This window comes from Triplophysa rosa, linkage group LG17, assembly GCF_024868665.1.
Source record: "Triplophysa rosa linkage group LG17, Trosa_1v2, whole genome shotgun sequence".
Classification (NCBI taxonomy): Eukaryota; Metazoa; Chordata; class Actinopteri; order Cypriniformes; family Nemacheilidae; genus Triplophysa; species Triplophysa rosa.
This window is the reverse complement of record NC_079906.1, coordinates 5,970,103-5,991,910: the sequence shown is the minus strand read 5'-3', so window position 1 is coordinate 5,991,910 and position 21,808 is coordinate 5,970,103. Positions and strand designations below refer to the sequence as shown.

At 38.4% G+C, this 21,808-nt stretch overlaps 3 protein-coding genes across 4 annotated transcripts; 1 reads left to right on the top strand and 2 right to left on the bottom strand.

Moving 5' to 3' along the window:
* Positions 1–2,062: 2,062 nt before the first annotated feature.
* On the bottom strand, positions 2,063–4,140 carry praf2 (PRA1 domain family, member 2). Its single transcript, XM_057356566.1, has 3 exons — positions 3,915–4,140; positions 3,351–3,568; positions 2,063–3,202 (listed from the first exon to the last, which is right to left on the bottom strand). Exons 1-3 carry the CDS (start codon positions 4,091–4,093, stop codon positions 3,063–3,065), a joined length of 537 nt encoding a protein of 178 aa, XP_057212549.1. The 5' UTR covers positions 4,094–4,140; the 3' UTR covers positions 2,063–3,062.
* A 52-nt stretch (positions 4,141–4,192) lies between these two features.
* timm17b (translocase of inner mitochondrial membrane 17 homolog B (yeast)) lies at positions 4,193–7,306 on the bottom strand. The gene is made up of 6 exons (XM_057356564.1): positions 7,097–7,306; positions 6,504–6,603; positions 6,346–6,409; positions 5,607–5,735; positions 5,206–5,316; positions 4,193–5,078 (listed from the first exon to the last, which is right to left on the bottom strand). The coding sequence occupies exons 1-6, from the start codon at positions 7,192–7,194 to the stop codon at positions 4,999–5,001; spliced, it is 582 nt and encodes a 193-aa protein (XP_057212547.1). The 5' UTR covers positions 7,195–7,306; the 3' UTR covers positions 4,193–4,998.
* Positions 7,307–8,082: 776 nt separating this feature from the next.
* zgc:154046 (Carnitine O-acetyltransferase-like) lies at positions 8,083–21,788 on the top strand. Of its 2 annotated transcripts, XM_057356743.1 has the most exons (15): positions 8,083–8,102; positions 8,232–8,459; positions 9,387–9,665; positions 10,694–10,812; positions 12,936–12,989; positions 13,095–13,260; positions 13,538–13,712; positions 13,957–14,135; positions 15,238–15,338; positions 16,048–16,167; positions 16,399–16,521; positions 19,239–19,374; positions 19,460–19,522; positions 19,863–20,000; positions 20,869–21,788. In XM_057356743.1, the coding sequence occupies exons 2-15, from the start codon at positions 8,433–8,435 to the stop codon at positions 21,082–21,084; spliced, it is 1,896 nt and encodes a 631-aa protein (XP_057212726.1). In that variant the 5' UTR covers positions 8,083–8,102; positions 8,232–8,432; the 3' UTR covers positions 21,085–21,788. The 2 variants fall into 2 exon arrangements, with proteins under 2 accessions (XP_057212726.1, XP_057212725.1); XM_057356742.1 differs by lacking the exon at positions 8,083–8,102 and having other exon boundaries at positions 8,137–8,459.
* The last annotated feature ends 20 nt before the right edge of the window (positions 21,789–21,808 follow it).

The following is a 21,808-nucleotide window of genomic DNA, read 5'->3' as shown; positions in this document are numbered from 1 at the left end:
CTTGAAGGTCTAAGGTCAAGGAACAAACGGTCCATAATATACAAGTGATACAATGCACACAAACTCACACAACACGTAGGGTATATTAAGGATATTTCCACTCCACCAGGGCCAGCGCAGCCATGCGTATGGGGTTACTGAGGGTGAGGCAGCATAGGGCCCTGGGAGCACGCAGGGCAGATTTGTTGGCTTGCGTGTGTTTCTTGGCTCCGCCGGCTCTTTTTTGCCCTGCCCCCGTTGAGTTGAGTGTGTCTGTCTTGCTAGGATCAGACCCGGCCAAGCCTCCATCTAAAATAAAATGTTTAACATTTAACTTTCAGTAGGATGCATGTGATCATGTGCAATGTGAATTCACATTAGTCTGTAATAAACTATAAAACAGTTGCAATTAGTTTTGGTAATAAACAGATTAATTTTGGATGATGATGATGATTCATCTCAGACATTATAACGAATTCACTGGTTATATGGTAATTGTATTGATTTTAATGGAAACTATAATAGTCTCTGTGGATTTCTAAAGGTAATGTGTTGGGTTCTGTTAGTGGGATGTCATCTGGAACCAACAGAACACCATTAAATCCTACTGGAGTAAGCCCCGAAAATTCATTTTATAAAGGTAAGCTAACACCCTTCCAGCCCTGATGAATAAACAACATAGAAACCCAATACAAAACCGTCACATAATTTCTAATGGTTTCCATTAGAAAACCAATACGACCCAATAGCTTTTTTGCAATAAATTACCCTGCTGAAAAAAACAATAGAAACCCAACAGAAACCATTACAGAAATTCTAATGGTTTCCATTAAAATACCATTATGAACCATTCGTTTTTTCCATTAAAACCATTACAAAACTGCTTTTTGTAGAATCCATCACATACCAGTAGAACCATTACAGTTTCCATTAAAACCAGTACAAATCCCTTTAAAACCATTACAACCACCATAACTTTTTTAATGGTTTCTATTGTTTTTTCAGCAGGGTATTTTTGTATGGTTGGGCATCCACCACATACCAATAGACACAGTCTACATATAGTTTACATTAAAACCAGTCCATTAACATTTCTATTTTGTTTTGGGCATGGTTCTATTGCTTATTTCAGGGCTGTTAATCTAACATCTTGATATCCCTACTCATTTTTAATCAGTTGAATAGAAGAATGAAAAATAAAACCTAGATTATTCTGCAAAACTGGTCAAATCCGGCAATAAAGCAAAGTGATGTTTGTACATGTGAAGGTCCAACTCACCTTTGGTTGGCGCGTCCATTTCCACGGCGTCTCAACAACACGGCGTCTTCTGCTTATTCCCAGAAATTCACATGAAATAATATGTGAATACTCTTTATGTCGAGGCATGAACCCGTTAAAGTCATCGCATATCTATTGATAAGCAGCAGTCGGACTGAACTGTGTCGCGCGCAGCAGTGAGCAGGCGGAGAGTTTAAGCGCGCGCGGCATTGAAAATAAGTAAAACACCACCACAAAACCTAATAAAAGACAGATGCAAAGAGAGTGCATTGTCCGGTTTACATGAGCAAAACATTCTTGAATATTTGGATAGTTAACACTTAATAAAAAACAAATGTACACCTATCCTTTCCTCGTCTGCCCGAAGGTGTTCGGTGTAGTAAGCCGTGAATTCAAGATTAACTCATTTGAGCCGGTTAACGGGGATGACTGTGCTGAAACCCTGCAGGTGGAGACACCAGCAAAATTCTATATGCCTCAAAGTGTGTTAACCAAATGTATTTGATTTAAAGTGTATTTTACTTAAAATAAGTTTAGATCATACGTATCCAGACTTTAGGCCTACAGAGTAAAACAAACATTTAATTGTTTTATCATCTACATGTTTTACCATATATGTTCAGTCCGAGAATTCCATATGAGCCAGCAAACAAACGCTCCCCTAACGTTACCATTTGGTGTCCCTTTGGTTATTTTGGGGGAACCAAAATTGTTGGCTGAACCAAAATTGTTGGCTGAAGAAGCTTATTGTAAAGACAACAGCGCCCCCGTGCGTCAGAAGGCAGAAAAGAAAAAGCATGCAGATTCTGAACGTGCATTTATTATAATCACTACAATGGACGAGAAGTTCGCGAAAATACAAGGCAGTTGATGCTAAACATTAAATATGGCGTGCATAAGTTGAACGTGAGTTAAATAAAGGCAAAACTTAAGCAGACATAAAGTAAGACAGGACATAATATATATGTATAAAGTACTTGTATGAATTTTCATGCATGAAAAGTTTAAATTACTTTAAGGAATCCATTGCAGTTTTAGGAATTCATTGTCTTCGAGTTTGGCAACAGAGTATGAAGGAATGAAAAAGTTGAAGTATCTATAATGTCATTCAATTCAAAAGCTGTAGCGTTACATATTGATGCACCACATATGGTTACATATTTTAAGATAATGACTGTCTACATTTTTTATTATATATTGCATCTCCCCTGTCTGAGGAAATCAGAGATTTGGCAATATCAGTTAAGGGCTATTGAGGAATAAATATTCTTGATATTCTCTCAAAAGGGTTGCTATGGTCACTTTTGTGAGAGAAACCACACATGGCATAACTTTGCTAAAAGCAAAATAAGATACAACATAAATAATTACAGTTCTATTTGGTCATGTAATGTGCTAACAAAACAAAAACACCAATTGTAAAAAAATGAATGGCCATAAAATGTAAATCGTTTCCTTTCCTGCAAACCTCCACTCCAGGTCATCTGATCGTGTCTTCAGATATATATTTCCTTCACACACAGTTCACAATATCAAGTGTTGTCACTAGGCATACTTTTCTATATTTTGTTTAAGTCAGCTTATACTTTAAGACATTTTATCCTTTCTTCATTCATGTTCAACTCAATAAAGTATGAACACTTTGCTTTGAATCGCTTTTCAAGTCAGTTCTTATCCTGCATCAAGTCCTCCCCATATCTGACCCATCTTGCGTATCTGAAAGATTTTAATACAACAACATGTCAAATTCATGGCTATTTTTTTTCAAGATATGCAAGAAGGGTCCAGGAAAGAGTTGGCACAACTATGATCCAGCTTCTTGCTCCTGTCCAAGAGCTTCCAGCAACAGGCCCATGGGAGTCCTCTTCAGTCCTATACTCTCCAGCTTGTTCTCCAGTTTATTCTTAAGACTTCTGAGTCTTACTGAAGCATGTATAAGAATCACTGAAGGGAGAAAGGGGAAAAGGGGCTTAGACATTGCAGCACAATAATAACTGTCCAATAAAGGGCAGTGTTTCTATTTCATAACAACTTAATTATACTCAAGTTACTAACATAAAAGACCCCGAAGCAGATAACTGGGAATACTAACTTAATATGGGGAAGGCGATGCCAAAAAGAAACACCGCCACCCCTCCTAAAACGGACAGAAGTAGGTAGCTGGAGCCCAGGATTGCAGACAAGCAGAGTGACGGATGATTCCTCCTGAATCTTCGGACTACAGCCTTGTTTTCCGCAGCCCAAACAAACACCAAAAAGAGAAGAACCACAACAGTTGCTCCGAGAATCAGCTGGAATGGCTGGAAATACCTATGGCATCAAACAAAGTGATGAAAGAACAATTATGTTGTAAAGAACAGTTATGTTATAAATAAGGAAAAGGCACTAGAAAGTCACTACATTTCGCAAATAATGAGTAGTAGTAATTGTAACTTCCTACAGTACTTGAAACTGAAACTTTGTGTCTGTCAGACAGAGCTGCAATGGCCTAACCTAGTTTTGACTTTAGTCACAGGATAACATTTTTTATTCATTTATTTTGTTTGCTCAACGCAAATCATAACAACGAGCGCTGTTGCCCGTATTGGTTAATGCTGGACATACCAAACAATGAATGGGACTGAAATGAAGGAACACGTCATTCATGTTTACTCACCCGACTATAACAAGAAAAGCCACAGCCGAAGTGAAATAGTTTGACTGGTAATACAGCAAGTTGTTTATGATACGGTTATTCCACCGCTCTAAGTTACGGACATCAGGCACGGAAAACCGGGCGGAACACAAGAGAAAATCGTCCAAGGTTCTAAAAGGCGGAGGCTGCATGTCCACCATTTTTTACGCTGTTTGTGACTACATTTCCCAGCATCCATTGGGCTGTGATTTCGCACGGGGAAACACATAAATGACAACACTGTCCGTTTTGAAATGGCTATATTTTTGGTTTCACTACTGTACATTTTAGTGGAATAAAAACATACGTAATAGTCTTATTAAACCTTATCAAGCACGAAATACTTTAAGAAAACAGTCTTTCTTTTCACTGTAGTGCTTCAAACAAATGACCTAAAAATGCACAATGATTGTAACAGAGAATAGGAGACTGATCAGTACGAAAGTGAAATTCATTTGGTAGACAAACAATTATTCCATATCTATTTCAAAAGTGTTTTTTTTACTGCACATAGTCAATATAGGGATATAAAGAAATACATTAATTTATGTAAATTTCAGTACATTACTGAAGGTGATGCTTGAGGTATCACATAAGCAAAAAGTCCCAATTTAACACTGAAAAAAATCTCATTTTTTATGTCAAAAATGACATATACTTACTGCATATTTAAAAAACAGAAATACATAGAAAAATAGAGCACAGCCATGCATTGCTCGTTTACATTATTGCTTCACATTTGCTTTTGTTGTTAAAATATTTTCCATTTCTTCCTTTCAAAACAATGTTGAAATACTGCAGGTATAAACTAAAAAAAATTTGACCGAAGTTATGCGCTACACCTTCCCTTTGCAATATAAGAAAATACCAAAGTGCACATTACAATTTATTAATACTACAAATTACCGTCTATTTGCCCCTGAGTGGTCTCTTATACAGGATAATTCAGGTCAGTACTCCCCAACTTTGGAGGGTGCTGTAAACTGTGCAAGACTTATAAACAGACCTCAAATTTTTCACAGCCTATAATATAATATATCACAGTCGTCCCTGCAAAATGGTTTTACTAATACTGTCCAAAACCATGGGTTTCTCGACCTCCTTCTTTGGGGGGAAGCTGACTCGGGTCCTCCACAAAGGGACTCGCTATAGAAGGAAGAAAGATGCAGAAGATCGTATTACTACTTCAGAATCACAATAAAATATATTTTATATTTTTAAGCAAGTCAGCTCAACCACACAGAACAGATCTATCCTGAGCTGTGAAATTTACGGTTCTGAAACTGCTGTGCTGTGTATCTAGTAAGGAGTATCCCAAAGCCCTCAATAAGAGCAAGAAGAATTCCCCCCATCATTGCAGAGCCCACCATAGCCAGTGGACCACCTGAAACACAAACATTTTTTAATCAGCACGCTCGTGATTTAGAGACATTGTGGTAAATTCAGAATATTTTCTATCACTGAATAAATCATATAGGTCTGAAAACAGAGGAGCACACTCACGACTAAAGATGTTGCATGTATGTATACAGAATACTGTCAGGTTACTATTTCCAGTGGGTAATTCTCTGAATCCTACTTTGTAGCACTGTTAGTTTATGGAAAAATCTATTGATAATGTAATACATATTTGTCACAAGATCCAGCTTAAAATGACCAAGGTACTAAACTTACTGCGTGCAGCCAGTATAGCTCCAGTCATGGCTCCACTGGTGATGGAGTTCCAAGGGTCTTCTTTACCCCGCAAACGCACCAGACCACAATCTATAGTGGAAAATAATCCACCCCACACAGCAAAACTACCTAAAAGAGAAGTAAATCCTAGGTAAGAATTTGAATTCTCATAACGTGAATTCTCATAACGTGTGTGTGTGTGTGTGTGTGTGTGTGTGTGTGTGTGTATATACGTATATATGTGTGTGTTTTTATAGCTTTTATTTTTCTACTAAAAGAAGAAAATGTGTGTGTGTGTGTGATTTTATAGATTTTATTTTATAGCTTTTATTTTATAGCTTTTATTTTTCTTCTAAAAGAGAATGTGTGTGATTTTATAGCTTTTATTTTTCTTCTAAAAGATGAAAATGTGTGTGTGTGTGTGTGTGTGTGTGTGTGTGTGTGATTTTATAGCTTTTATTTTATAGATTTTACTTTTCTTCTAAAAGCTGAAAATGTGTGTGTGTGCGTGTGTGATTTTATAGCTTTAATTTTATAGATTTTACTTTTCTTCTAAAAGATGAAAATGTGTGTGTGCGTGTGTGTGTGTGTGTGCGTGTGTGATTTCATAGCTTTTATTTTATAGATTTTACTTTTCTTCTAAAAGAAGAAAATGTGTGTGTGTGATTTTATATACTTTTATAACTTTGTGGCAAATGGACCATAAACACAATAATAAAAAATAAACAAAATAATCAACCTCCAATTTGTGGTGCTCTGACTCTCACTGCATTTGCACTCCCTCTTAGCCTGTGTCGTACACCCTAAATGACAGAACATGTGTAAATATAATGCTGTGTAAGTTAATATATTTAAAACAGGTGAGACCAACAGTTTCCTGATGTCAGTGAAGCTTACCACAGGAGCATTCCGAAATCCCTTAACAGTCTGGAACACTCCCCCTCCAATGGCTCCCATGGTAAAGGCACCCCCACAGTCATCAACAATCCTCCATGGACTTTAAAAAATGAAAGACAAAAAGTTGTTGTTAATGCAAATAAAAAAAGTTAACAACATTCAACACACAATGTGTCAATGGACAACATCATATATATATATATATATATATATATAAATATATAAAATATTTTAAGACTAAATATTTTAAGTTGTTTCAGTTGTGCTCATTAGAGGTGCATGCATATAATTACCAAAACATTCTTATTTCAAAACTATTTAATGTTAGCTATTTTAAGCCTATCAATGAAGGGAAGCATTAGAATCCATTGCTGTTGTACTGTGCTAGATGAGATCTCGCTTGATACGTTGTTTACCCTGCGCTCAGTGTAATGTATTAACAATGTGTCAACTGTTGTGTACTTCAGAAGATTGGCACACACTCAAGAGACAGTGTTACTAGCAAAAATGTAAACCGGTTCAATAAGATCGGTTCACTGTCACGACCTAAAGTTCGGACCAGTCAAGTGGGAGTAAAAAAACTTGTACTTTACCATGGTTCACGGGCATACTCCTCCATGATAAGCCTGATGACGTCAGTGCGTTTACGCAATCTCTCCGTGACAGAACAGTCAGACTGGATAAGCCCCATTCAAATTTAACGACGGCCTTTGTTTCACAGTTCACACTACACATTTATACATAGAAAGTATCGTTTTTATTACACGGATTTGAGCCTGACATACAAATGATGCTCTACCTCAGTAATCAAAGTTAAATGACCCCGAATTCGCAAATGTCGGTGATTGGTCCACCCCCACCCGCGCTGAGAAAAGTAACAGACGGTGACAGGCCGAGTCAGCGTTTGTAGAGTGAGATATCGGAATAATTATGACATTTAAAAAAGATATAGAAACGAATTGCACTTTTTGTAATAATTGCTTAGAAACTGTGGTTCATTTATACTGGTACTGCCCATTTGTGAAACCTATTTGGGAAAATGTTTATGATTTTATTATTAAGAATGCTGATAGAGATTTTGTTTTATTTTGGAAACATATACTTTTTGGTGTTTTGGAGAATCATCAAAGAATTTACCATACTAGCAATTGATCCTTTTGTTAAGTTTTCTGGAAGAAACCCCTGTTTTATTTCCTTTAAAAAAGAAATGGAACTTTATGTTGATTCGATTCGATTTTCTTTGAAACAAAAGGCACTGAAAACTTAAAAATTTGATACTATATTACTGTCAATAAAAAAAATATCTGAATAATGCTAGTGTGAAATTCACTGGGAAACATTCGTGGAACATAAAAAAACATGGTGGATAATTTTGTCTGCTCAATCCCACATATAACGTTAACATGTAGTCTGTAATCTCGATTTTACAGTTAAATGTGAGGGTCACATCAAACCACCACACATATTGAAACAGCAACGTACGTATTTAAAAAAAGGTTTAAAAACCTGACAAGTGCTCGCATGAACTGACAGTCGCTTTCGAATGACGTTGCAAACGTCCAAACAGGCCGACAGAGGGCAATATTTATTTAGTTATAGGTAATCTAAACCGATATAAACTACTGTATTTATCTAGCCTATGATTCTTGTTTAACAATAATACATACTTGACTTTGTGCATCTTAAAAATGTTTTATTAACACTTTACATATTTCATTATCCTTTCAGTTCGGTGCTTCCTCGACTTCAGTGCAATTTATTCACAGGCAAAACAAGCTCGTACGTAACGTTAGCTGTAGTTGTCAATCTTGTCCGAGCGAGGGCGAAGATGTACGACTCGTGCAACGCGAACAGTAACTTTTGGTCGTCCTTGGAGAGCAAAATGTTGGAGAGACACTGAAGATCATCCCATATCATTGGTGTGAAATCATGCTGTGCGTCTTGACACGAAGCGCGGTAAGTGTTATCATCATGAAAAACAATGATTGAATATATAGGCTGGCTACCAAACGGTAGTTAATCGCACCAATAGCAGTTATACATGGCATTATACATGACTTGCTTGTTTTGGTAGCACCGCTAGCGCGGACGTTTTCTTGATCTACAACATTGTTTGCATTGCAACATTGTAAGTAAAATAATGTAACGTCTGAACGAATATAAGCATAATCAAATGATGTATTATATGTTTGTTATGCCGAGGTGACCCACATAATCAGTGAATAATTCAACAACAAAAATATCTTGTCAAGGATGTTTAGTCAAAACACAACACACACAAGGCCTAAACATTCACATGCTTAATACAAACGTACAGCGAAGCAGGTAGTTTGTGAAAGTATGTCATGCCTTCACAGATCATGTTTTATCATGTCATGCAACCATCTGTTCAATAAAATGTAAACATGTTTGAACAGATTGTGCATGATCTCTCTAATGATCTCTCTCTCTCTGTCGAGTATCGTATTGTTAGATCGTACAGATAAGTTTCAGTGCTCATTGCCATGTTTTAACACCACACAAGAATGTCTCACTTCATTAATAAGCCTGCATGCATCATTATCATAATAGGTTAGAAACATTGCAAAACATTGACACTAGTATTCCACAAAATATGGAGAACGACTTAAATAAATAAAATGCATAAATAAATAAACAGATACATGTAAAAATGACTAAATTCATAAAAACTTACTTTTGTCATGATTGGCTTGAATTTTTCTACATTTCTACGTGCATTTTTACAATCATTTCTGTATTTCTATATTTTTAGTTGTCCGTATAAGAGGTTTTAAGTTGTTTTTGAAGTGTCGCTACGCAAGGATCGGGTGTTGTGTTACATGTTCTATAATAATCAATGTTTATTGTCAACTGTGTTCCTAGTCAAGGACGGGCCTGGTGAAGCCCTGCCTTCTGCTGAGTCCGGTGTCGGTTGTCCAAATTTGTGACCGGTCGCTGGTGCATCAGGAGAGTCTGCCAAAGCTGCCGGTGCCGCCGCTGAAGCAGACATGCGCGCGCTATCTGGCCTCGCTCGAGCCGCTGATCAGCGCGGAGGAGATGGTGCACACGCGCGAGCTCGTGCAGGAGTTCCAGCTCCCGGGTGGTGTGGGAGATAGACTGCAGAAGAGCCTCGAGCGAAGGGCGCGCAAAACTGAAAACTGGGTGCGTGAGTACCCATAACCCCAGAAAATGTTTTTATAAGGGTGTTTTTTTTAACAGCACTTTTCTTAAGCTTGCATTCTTGTTAAAAAGAGATTATTTTATAATTAGGCATTGACGTCTTTAACAATTGGCACAGGTGTATTCAAATGTCCATGGGGCGGTTTCCCAGACGGGCTTTAAGCCTAGTCCCATAACGTATTCGGTTGTTAAGTGGTGACGTAAGGAATACCGTTTTCTGGGTCCAAGCATCTATTCAGTTCAAGAAGGCTACAGTTTAAACAGCGGTTAATGAGCACTGTTTACTTACATCGCATATTTTAGCTGAGCATTTACAGTATGTATTATCTCACTGTATATACTACAGTCTCCAGGCTTACGAAATCTACGACATCAATATTTGAATAAATTATGTAAAATTAATCACTGCCTGTTGAAAAAAACAGCATATGCTGGTTTGGTCTGTTTTGATGCTGGTTTACTGGTTTGTGCTGGTTTAAGATGGTCCTGTGCTGGTCATGCTGGTTTAAGCTCAAACCAGCATCAAAACATACCTAACCCAGCATATGCTGTTTTTTTCAACAGGGTGACTGGCCATGTGGGATTTCGTTACGAAGATTAAGGTTAGGATCGTGGTTTTCCGATAGTTTTACAGCTCGCCATGAGCATATATTTGCATTTTTTGGTGTTTGCCTATAGCATCTTATTGAGCCTTTTGATCCGGAAACAGTATATGACCTTCCATATATGGTGGTGCGTGACGTCAGACTAAACCGAATATGTTGAAGGTGACTTGAAAACAACTTGAACTGGTGTATACATTTTTTTTTTGTGTTATATAAAAAAGAATCAAAAATGATATACTTCTTAGTTTAATACATGCATCATTTTTCTGTAATTCATTAATTGATCATACAACTATGTTTACATATCTGCCCAACCTGAATAGAGTCCCCCCAGTCCAGCCAGCATAGTACCGGGCCTGGTGACAAGGGCCACTCAAATATGCCTTCTGTCATTGTACGATCCAGGTCTCTGATTGGTGGATGCAGTCAGCCTACCTGGATTCTCGAATGCCAGTGGCGATGTACACTAGCCCTGGAGTTGTCTTACCCAGAATGCACTTCCAAGATCGGCAGGGACAAATGAGGTGGGCATTACAGGCCCGGTTTCACAGACAAAGCTTAGCTTAAGCCAGGACTATGCCTTTGTTTAATTAGGATATTTAAGTTGCTTTTAATAATATGCCTTAGATAAAAACATTACTGGTGTGCATCTTGAGAAAAAACAATGGCAATGACATATTTAAAGATACGGCAGGGCAATGTATTTGAAGTTAAAACCGCTCAAACTTTCATTTTAGTCTGGTACTAGTTTTAAGCCTTGTCTGTGAAACCGGGCAATAACGTTGCAGTGTCCTAAAGTGGGTATGAGACGCAAATGAACAAGTAAGCTTTAGAAATCAATGTGTGTTTAAATCTATACAATATACAAGTGTGTGCGTGCGTGTGTGTTTTAATTAATCTGAGACTTTAATAAATATACTTGTGTTCACTTTGGATTAAAGGAAGAAGAATCCCCATGGAGCAATGTGAATCAAATATATTTCTTAAGGGGGCAATTGTGATAGTTTTAAAATTGAGCCTGCAACCTTCTAGTCATCAGTCATGCATAATATATAATTAAAAAGCAAAGGGAATGAAATTATTTGTTACCAAACCATTTGGAGAGGTTAGATGTAGGGTTTTAAGTTTCATGTCGACCTTTAGTCAGAGTTCTCTCTATGCTCGGCTATTTTTGGCGTATGTGCTGCTGCCTATGGTATTGCACTGTTTTTTTCTCCAAAGGGATGTGCTCTTTAGAACTGAGTGGACTTCAGATTCTGCCCTGTTCCCCTTTTAGATTGTCCCTTTAGATTTCTGTGCAGTAAACATGTGAAGTGACAGGTTATATATAGGCAGACATATATGGGATTGTTAAAGGGACAGTTCACCCAAAAATAGAAATTCTGTCACCATTTACTCACCCTCAAGTTGTTCCAAATCTGTATACATGTCTTTGTTCTGATGAACACAGAGAAAGATATTTGGATGAATGCTTGTAACCAAACAGTTCTTGGCCACCACTGACTACCATAGGAGGAAGAATGACAATTACACATGTGCACGGTTAATCGCGGTTATCACTAAATCCTGCTGAAACTGAGCTGGCTGCGATAATGCAAGGTATCGATTATTTTATAGATGCGTAGCTTGTCCGTGAAGCACGTCTCTGGGATCAGTAGGAAATGCTGCTCGATCTAAAAGCAGTGTGAGTTTGAGTCGCTTATAATGTGCATTTGAAAAAGCAACACCTGTCAAACATGATCATTATAAATATACTTTATTATCATGAAAATACCTGAGGAGGCTTGAGGAACAGTGATAAAAACATGTCCTTAGGCATTTCCTAGAACTATGTGTGTTATGGTCTTCTTCTGCAGTGCGTATTTGGAGTTTCTGCACGAGAGCGCCCTCTGGCTTTCGGATGCAGCAGCATTTTACCGTACTTCACTCACAAGTTGTGCATAAATCACGTGATATATATTTTCGGTTAATCGGGCAGAAGTCTAATGACAATGGTAGTCAAAAGTTCCCCAGAACTGTTTGCTTTCCTACATTCTTCAAAATATCTTCTTTTGTGTTCAATAGAACAAAGAAATTTATAAAGCAATTTTTCTATTTCCTATGGTGCCCCAGAACTGTTTGGTTACAAGCATTCTTCCAAATATCTTTCTCTGTGTTCATCAGAACAACGAAATGTACACAGATTTGGAACAACTTGAGGGTGAGTAAATGATGACATAATTTCTGTTTTTGGGTGAACTGTCCCTTTAACAAACAAAACTTTGTTTATGCACCCTTATTTTGTTCCAAACCTGCATGACCTTCTTTCTCCAGTGGAACGCAAGTGGCAGCAGAGCAGTGTCAGCAATCTTCAGTTTCTTTTTTTTTTGCGTTGCATTTATAAAAGGGTTTGGGTTTGGAACAACATGATTGTAAGGTAAAGATGGAGTCAGAGCCTTATGTTTTGAAAGATTGCTATGTGAGAGAGAGAAAATATGATTTACAGACGTGTTTGTTTGTTTACACAACCCAGTGTTGTACTCTGTTATATTTATAGTCTGGGATTACAAAATGTTTCATGACTTTGGTGAAAACATTGACTAATCGGTTTTGCAACAGTGCCATGATATTTTTCATTTGTTGCAATCTCACAGTATTGTTTTCCCAGGTTTGCTGCTAAGCTCATTGCTGGAGTTTTGGATTTCAAAAGCATGATTGATAGGTAAATTGTGATTATTCATATTTTTGCCAAGCAATTGAAAAGTGTACAAATCGATCGCCTGTTTTGATGGAGCTTCCTTGACTGTTGATATGATGTGTGACACAGTCAAACATTACCTGTGGAATATCTGGGTGGAAAGCCTCTGTGCATGGACCAGTATTATCAAGTCCTGTCATCATGTCGGATCCCTGGACCCAAGAGGGACACTGTGTTGAAATACGCTATTGGAAAGACCTCTCCTACGCACATCACAGTGGTCCACAACTTTCAGGTGCTTCACCACACTTTAAGAAAAATATAAGAGAGCACTTCAGTTTTGACTTTAATCGGAAATTCTGCATGTATGGAGGGCATTCCAGTCAGGTGTCTGTATGAAAAGTGATAAAAGTTGTAAAAAAAAAAGATATATTCATTAATGAACGGTTCCTAAAATACATGTAAACACAGTATTTTTCACATTTGAATGAAAAACGTAATTGTTACCAAATAGAAGGAGGTACATTTTTCGCTCACCCTCCATGTACCTTGTCTCTCATTGTGTTCCTCAGTACTTTGTTCTGGATGTGTACAACAGCGACGGTTCACCACTGACAGTAGATCAGATCTATGTTCAGTTGGAGAAGATCTGGAACTCTTCCCTTCAAACCAATAAAGAGCCGGTTGGCATTCTGACCTCCAACCATCGTAACACCTGGGGCAAAGCCTACAACAACCTTATCAAGGGTGAGTCTTACACCGTGTGTACACCGGACGCGGCGCATCGTGATGCAAATGGTGAGCGCTGGTTAACAGTATGTTAGATCAAATCTGCTCTGATGTATGGCTCTACGTTAAAACCTAGAAACAACATTTTCCAGTGGCTGTTTGCTGCACATTAAATCAGAAACTCAACCTTTAACCTTGTGTAACTATGTTGTGTTTACTTAAGCCCTGTGTGCCTTTTCCACTTATCTTTTAACTGTTCTAGACAAGACAAACAAGGAGTCAGTGCGGGCCATCCAGAAGAGCATCTTCATGGTGTGTCTTGATGCTCCAAAGCCACGGGTGTCAGATGAGATGTACCACAACAAGGTGGCTGCTCAAATGCTTCACGGGGGAGGCAGTCGTTGGAACAGTGGCAACCGATGGTTCGATAAAACGCTGCAGGTCACTGGAGCTTTCACAAATACATAGGCAGACAGTCATGTACAGAGCTCAAAAGATTTAGTAGACCACCTGTCATGGTAAAGAGAAAATACAAATATTTTAGGAAACTGTCAAAAATTTGTTTAAAACGAAGTTCATTTATTGGGTAAAAACTATCTAAGTAGTCTTTATTCGCCCGTGATTTTGGTAATCGCCAATACTGTTAGTTTATGACGGCTGTGGCACAAGCCTTACATTTGGTAGTGGTGGTGGTCTAATAAATTTACTAAGCACTGTATTTATAGCTATTGATACATGTGATATTAATATTACAGATGTTAAGTCATGCTTAACGTGATACTTTCTTTGCAAATCAAAATTTCCCCATGTTTTACTCACCCTCAAGGCATGATAACTGAATATGGTTTTCTTCTTGAAGAACCAGGCAGTCGGAGTTATAATACCACGTATCGTTTTTCTTCCAAGCGGTAGATTGGGAGTGAATCGGTGTTGACTTTTTGAAGCTCCAAAAAGTGCATCCATCGATCAAAGAACTGCTCGACACGGCTCTGTGGTCATAACAAAGGTCTTCTGAAGCGAATCGATGCGTTTGTTTAAGAGAAATATCCATATTGACCACGCTATTAACGTTGATGTCTAGCTTCCGTCATCTCTCGAATGCGCGTCAACCAGAGGCTTGTTTTTCCGGCAGATGACTGTGACGTAAGCTCCCGCCAGAGTAGACTCTATCCTATTGGAACAAAACGAAAAATGCAGCGTTCTTCACCGGAACTTACGGCACGCCTGCGTCATCTGGCGGAAAAACAAGCCTCTGGTTCTCGCACATTCGAGAGATGACGGAAGCTAGACATCAACGAAGTTCCAATGCACTTTTTGGAGCTTCAAAAAATCAACACCCGTTCACTCCCATTCTACCGCTTGGAAGTAAAGGGATACGTGGTATTATAACTCCGACGGCATTATTCTTCAAGAAGAAAGTCATATTCGGTTAGGGTGCCTTGAGGGTGAGTAAACCATGGCGAAATTTTGATTTGGAAGTAAAGTATCCCTTTAACATTATACATCTGGATCTGGTCTAAAACACTGAATTTTTCTGATTCAGTTTATAGTTGGGGAAGATGGATCATGTGGACTCACTTATGAGCATGCACCAGCTGAGGGACCTCCTGTTGTTTTTCTGGTGGACCATGTTGTTGACTATATGTAAGGACTTAATATCATACAATTTGTAATGAGTAACAGCAGCCAATTCACATCTCCTGGGCCTATTTGTGCATATCATTAACGTTTTATGGTTAAAAGTAAACAAAAATAAACTGTTTAAAACGTTCTCATTACTTTACAATGATTCACAAAGATAAGCTTATAATAATGATTTTTAATTTGTACTGTTGGGTATGATTTCTTGGAAGATGGGAGTTTGACTTCATCAGTGTGTAAAGTAACCTGCAATTTTAAATCTCAAACAGAGATGGCGATATAGAGACAAAAGTTACAGATTGCAGCTTTAAGCTGCATTAAAGTGTTTTGAGCAGTCAAAACAAGAAATAAAAAGCAAGGACTTCTTGTGACTGAAGTTTAAGAAAGGGTCGATGTAAAGGGTTAGTTTATTCTAAAATTAAAAAAAATCTGTCATTGTGTATTTATCTTCATGGTCATCCAAAGCAACAGATTTTTGTGTTAAGAATGTAATTGTGTAAGTTTTGTGAACAAAAATTCAATCTTCAGTTATAGTGTTTATAAAAACATTTGGAATGGCATGAAGGTGAGTAAATAGTGACTGCATTTGTAATCTTGGGGTGAATTGTCATTTAAGAATGACAAGGTATTGAATAGGGTTTAATGAATAGTGACAATGCTTTTGTAGAGCCGATTTGTTCTTGTTCAGAAATGTGTAACATGTTTCTAACAGGAAGAAGACAGAGATGGTACGAACTCCCATGATTCCACTACCTATGCCACTGAAGCTCAGATTCAACATCACGCCTGAAATCAAGAAGGACATTGAGAAAGCCAAGCTGAACATGAACATGTGAGGACATTTCAAAGCATTCTCATTAAAGAGTGCAGTTCCTTTATGTGTGAAGCATTGTGCACATTTATACATGTTTTATGTGTTGAACACACGTACTGATAAAAATGTACAGATAAGTAAGTCGCTTCAAATGAAATGTAAAAGGGAAACAACATTAATTTGTAATAAATGAATATTAAATAGCCAGCTTACTTTTGTTATAATACACTGCCTTAACTCTCTGAACAGAATGGTGCACGAATTGGACGTTCGAGTGCTCAACTTCACACACTATGGCAGAAAATTCCCCAAATCTCATAAACTGAGTCCAGACGCATTCATTCAGATCGCTCTGCAGTTGGCCTACTACAGGTGAGTTTGACATTCTAGTGACATTCTGTGGGACAAACACACCTCTCATAAATTATGCTTCGGAGGTTATGTTTTTATTACCTTTGAATGAGCTATTTCTATCTTCATGCACCACGGGTCCCTTTACATGGAATTCACCATGTTGTTTCTACAGTTACGGGCAAACTGCGTTTCGAAAATACGTTATCTCCTTTGGCAAAGATGCGAAAACGTGATGTCATCTTTCTTCTGTGTCAGCCACTGTAGTGCTTCGAAAGGGAGGGATGGAGTGAGCCGTTGGTTGCAATTCACAACCTCACCGCTAGATGTCACTAAATAGCCACATTGCTCCTTTAATTCTTCATTTTGTATGACATTTGCATGCAGTTAATTGTCAACGTCTAATGCTCTTGTTTAACAAGTGCTATTTTTCTGTAATGAACTGTTCAGAAAGAAATAAAAATAAACGTCCCTTAGCTATTAAGAAATACTAGGGAGAAAATAGGAAGGATTTCCAAAGTACCAGGCATATAAAAAGTTGTATAACACAAATAAGCACCAGCTGTGCCAATAATGGAGAGGACTATTCGCTAGTTGCACAACATGGCGCCGGTGAGCTTTTGGGATGCCAGAGTCGGCAGAGAAATTTCCAACACTGTGTGGGAAAAGGAGAGTTTTTGGCTGGCAAATATGGGTGTTTTTTAGATAAAAAAGAAGAAAGTAATATGACACATCCTCTTTACATTGTTGAGCACTTCGTTAAGCCAAAACAACCTGATAGTGTTATACGATCGGAAATTAGTCTGCAGACTCTTGCGTCGCAAAAGCTCACTGGCGCCATCTTGTGCAACTAGCCCATTGAGATTCTTGACTGAACTTGTTTAGTTTCTTCCACAGAAATTTGCCTTGTATTATATATATACACTCACCTAAAGGATTATTAGGAACACCTGTTCAATTTCTCATTAATGCAATTATCTAATCAACCAATCACATGGCAGTTGCTTCAATGCATTTAGGGGTGTGGTCCTGGTCAAGACAATCTCCTGAACTCCAAACTGAATGTCAGAATGGGAAAGAAAGGTGATTTAAGCAATTTTGAGCGTGGCATGGTTGTTGGTGCCAGACGGGCCGGTCTGAGTATTTCACAATCTGCTCAGTTACTGGGATTTTCACGCACAACCATTTCTAGGGTTTACAAAGAATGGTGTGAAAAGGGAAAAACATCCAGTATGCGGCAGTCCTGTGGGCGAAAATGCCTTGTTGATGCTAGAGGTCAGAGGAGAATGGGCCGACTGATTCAAGCTGATAGAAGAGCAACTTTGACTGAAATAACCACTCGTTACAACCGAGGTATGCAGCAAAGCATTTGTGAAGCCACAACACGCACAACCTTGAGGCAGATGGGCTACAACAGCAGAAGACCCCACCGGGTACCACTCATCTCCACTACAAATAGGAAAAAGAGGCTACAATTTGCACGAGCTCACCAAAATTGGACAGTTGAAGACTGGAAAAATGTTGCCTGGTCTGATGAGTCTCGATTTCTGTTGAGACATTCAAATGGTAGAGTCAGAATTTGGCGTAAACAGAATGAGAACATGGATCCATCATGCCTTGTTACCACTGTGCAGGCTGGTGGTGGTGGTGTAATGGTGTGGGGGATGTTTTCTTGGCACACTTTAGGCCCCTTAGTGCCAATTGGGCATCGTTTAAATGCCACGGCCTACCTGAGCATTGTTTCTGACCATGTCCATCCCTTTATGACCACCATGTACCCATCCTCTAATGGCTACTTCCAGCAGGATAATGCACCATGTCACAAAGCTCGAATCATTTCAAATTGGTTTCTTGAACATGACAATGAGTTCACTGTACTAGAATGGCCCCCACAGTCACCAGATCTCAACCCGATAGAACATCTTTGGGATGTGGTGGAACGGGAGCTTCGTGCCCTGGATGTGCATCCCACAAATCTCCATCAACTGCAAGATGCTATCCTATCAATATGGGCCAACATTTCTAAAGAATGCTTTCAGCACCTTGTTGAATCAATGCCACGTAGAATTAAGGCAGTTCTGAAGGCGAAAGGGGGTCAAACACCGTATTAGTATGGTGTTCCTAATAATCCTTTAGGTGAGTGTATATAATTCAATTATTTGTCAAGTATAGTGACCCATACCCGAAATGTGACTCTGCATTTAACCCATCCAGAGAGTAGTGAACACACGCACAGCAAGTGGTGAACACGCGTACACCCGGAGCAGTGGGCAGCTATCACTGCAGCGCCCGGGGAGCAAGTAGGGGTAAGGTGCCTTGCTCAAGGGCACCTCAGTCGTTACCCGCCGGCCCTGAGGATCGAACCGGCAACCTTCTGGTCACGAGTCTGACTCTCTAACCATTAGACCACTGACCAAAACTACTTACTACTACATATCAAAAAAACTCCATAAAATGTAATGCATTGCCCTGCATGACCAAAGGTGATCAGTGAACAGATTTTCTCTTATTTTTAAAATGAAAATATTTCATACTCATATGTACTGTATACTACACACCTTCATGATAAGGCTGGAAAACATGTACTATATATAAGTATCTAAATAACTAACTTTTGTATTAAACTAAAAGCCTGGTGAACTGTGAGACAATTTGTGAGACAAAACTCAACAATTTGTTAAATGGCACAAAATGCAAGTCACAATTCATGATGCCGATTGATGTTGTGCTTGTGTTAGGATGTATCAGACGTGTTGTCCAACCTCTGAAAGCGCCTCCTTACGCATGTTTAAACTGGGCAGGACGGAAGCCATTCGATCGACCACCACAGAATCCCTGCAGTTCACACGAGCCATGGACGACCCATCAAAACCTGTGAGAGTTTTAGCAGCAGTCTGATCGAGAATGTTTCAAATAAGACATTATACATGATCAATTCATTTATCAATCTTGTTTATAGAACAGTGAGAAGGCCATGCTGCTCGAAATGGCGATCAAAGTCCACAGAGAGCACACGCACATGGTGAGTGTCTCATTGTATGATCATGACAAATCTGAGATCAGTCACAAAAAACGCTCAAGAAATATGATCTAATTGTTCTGCATTGGTTTGTTTTATAATGCGGATCATTCTAGTCCTTGATTCCGATTGGTCAGTATGTGCTTTAGTCATCCACAGCTACCTCTTCATCAAGCCTTTATTTCAAACACAGCATAGTTTCTTCTAAAAGAAGAATCACATATAAGGATTTTATTTAGAAATAATAAACATTTATGTCTGTGTTTTGCCTTTTTGTAAAAGCAAAAGCACTCCGCTTTGTGCCATGCCTGCCAATACATTATTTACAATATAATCCTTCCAGGCGATCCATGGACAGGCTATAGACAGGCATCTGCTGGGTCTAAAGATGGTGGCCATTGAAGATCTGACGTCTCTACCCGAGATCTTCATGGACACGTCCTTTGCCGTGGCTTCACATTTTAACCTGTTCACTAGCCAGGTTCGTAGCATCCAAACTCTAGAAGTCATGACCACCTTTTGGTTCAAATTATGACGTTTTAAGAGATTTTCTTAATAAACCCAGGGTCTGTATCATTGGAGGAAACTATATTATATAATATACATATATATATAATAAACCTATAATATACTTCAGATCCAGTACAATAAAAGATTGTAACTGGCTTGGTATAGTTCTTTGTAAAGCATTTTAAAGAAATAGTTCACCTTCAAAATGAAAATCCTGTCATTATTTACACGCCCTCTTGTCATTTAAAACCTGTATGACTTTCATTCTCCTGCAGAACACAAAGGAAGATATTCTGAAGAATGTTGGTAACAGAAAACCGTCGGTCCCCATTGACTTGCATTGGTTTTGTGTCCATGCAATAGAAGTCAATGGGGACCAACGGTTTTTGCTTGCCAACATTTTTCAAAATATCTTCTTTTGTATTTTGCAGAAGAAAATCACACGGGTTTAAAATGACAACAGGGTGAGTAAATGATGACAGAATTTTCATTTTGAAGTATTTCATTTTGAGTAGTTTGAACTGTTCCTTTAAAGTTTGAATGTCAGTGTAAAGAGACTGTATGTTTACTGTTTATACATATATTTTCTTCATCGTTCATTTTAAAAAATCGTTCCGATTCATTCACAGGCAAAACCTATTTCTGTCTGTAAAACATATTTCACACTTTTAAAGAGAAAATAATTCCAGTCATTATTTGTCATGACTGCTGGTGTCTTTGTTTGTATCAATTTTTCATTCCTATCACAAAGCAAATACTAATAGATCTACCCAATATTCTTTAATATAGCATTTTCATGTGTTCAACTTTTAATGGCTGTTCTGTTTTGTGTTGTTCAGGTTGGATCAAAGACAGACTGCGTTATGTGTTTTGGCCCCATGGTTCCTGATGGTTACGGCGTCTGCTACAACCCCATGGACGACCATATTAATTTTGCTGTGACGGCCTTCAACAGCTGTGAGGAAACCAATGCCACGAAACTGTCCGGGTTTCTAGAGGATGCCCTTCTGGATATGAAGACTTTGATGGAGCAGGCGTCTAAGGCCAGCGAATGACACTTCATTACTGGAGAAAGAATCTCACAGAGGGTCTAACTCTTCAGACTGAAGACAAAAACCCTTTGAAGTGTGGCTTGTACCTGTTTTAGTATAATTTCCCTGACGTAAGATACTGGTACCACAAATCTTTACAGTTGGTGTGTGTAATATTTGGATCTTAAAATATTTACTTCCCTCACAGCTTAATAGACAGAGACAATAAGGAAGCCATTTTAAAGCTGATTCTCCCAGAAACTCTCTGGTGCTACGAAAACATTGCTCTGTTTGTTTGAGCATCCCGACCAGCGACACAGCAGTATTGGCTCAACCAAAGGCATCAGTTTGTTTATTTGCCAACGAAAGACAGTGTGAGTGTTTAAAAACTTGACTCCACAAAAATGACTTCATACTTTAGCTTTAAACAAAAGGCTTTATACGTTTTTGGGCTATGTGGCAACCACAAACAAACAGGAACAACAGAACTTAAAATTCTGTCTTTTGTTCCAGTTGTATAAAATCTAGGTTTGAGAAAGTTTAAATGTGATCCGGCGGAGGATCAGGTGCAGTAGGTCCAGAGTAGGTTGTAATTTATGCAAAACCTCTTATATTTTTTCAATATCCAAAATATCATTTGATTATTTCTAGATGTGTTGTTATTTGTGCTTTTAGATTATCAGTCAGTTTACAAATTAACTCTGTACAATAAATATATATAAACAGAATGTTGTAGAAATCGTTTGTA

Excerpts from the sequence above, each read along its gene's own strand:
- timm17b (XM_057356564.1), bottom strand. The coding sequence starts at position 7,194 with ATGGGGCTTATCCAGTCTGACTGTTCTGTCACGGAGAGATTGCGTAAA. Across the intron at positions 6,604-7,096 it reads GAGTATGCCCGTGAACCATG|TCCATGGAGGATTGTTGATG; the intron begins GTAAAGTACAAG and ends CATTTTTTAAAG. Across the intron at positions 6,410-6,503 it reads GATTTCGGAATGCTCCTGTG|GGTGTACGACACAGGCTAAG; the intron begins GTAAGCTTCACT and ends TCTGTCATTTAG.
- zgc:154046 (XM_057356743.1), top strand. The coding sequence starts at position 8,433 with ATGCTGTGCGTCTTGACACGAAGCGCG. Across the intron at positions 15,339-16,047 it reads GACCATGTTGTTGACTATAT|GAAGAAGACAGAGATGGTAC; the intron begins GTAAGGACTTAA and ends TGTTTCTAACAG. Across the intron at positions 20,001-20,868 it reads TTAACCTGTTCACTAGCCAG|GTTGGATCAAAGACAGACTG; the intron begins GTTCGTAGCATC and ends TGTGTTGTTCAG.
- praf2 (XM_057356566.1), bottom strand. The coding sequence starts at position 4,093 with ATGGTGGACATGCAGCCTCCGCCTTTTAGAACCTTGGACGATTTTCTC. Across the intron at positions 3,569-3,914 it reads GCTTTTCTTGTTATAGTCGG|GTATTTCCAGCCATTCCAGC; the intron begins GTGAGTAAACAT and ends TTGATGCCATAG. Across the intron at positions 3,203-3,350 it reads CATCGCCTTCCCCATATTAA|TGATTCTTATACATGCTTCA; the intron begins GTTAGTATTCCC and ends TTCTCCCTTCAG.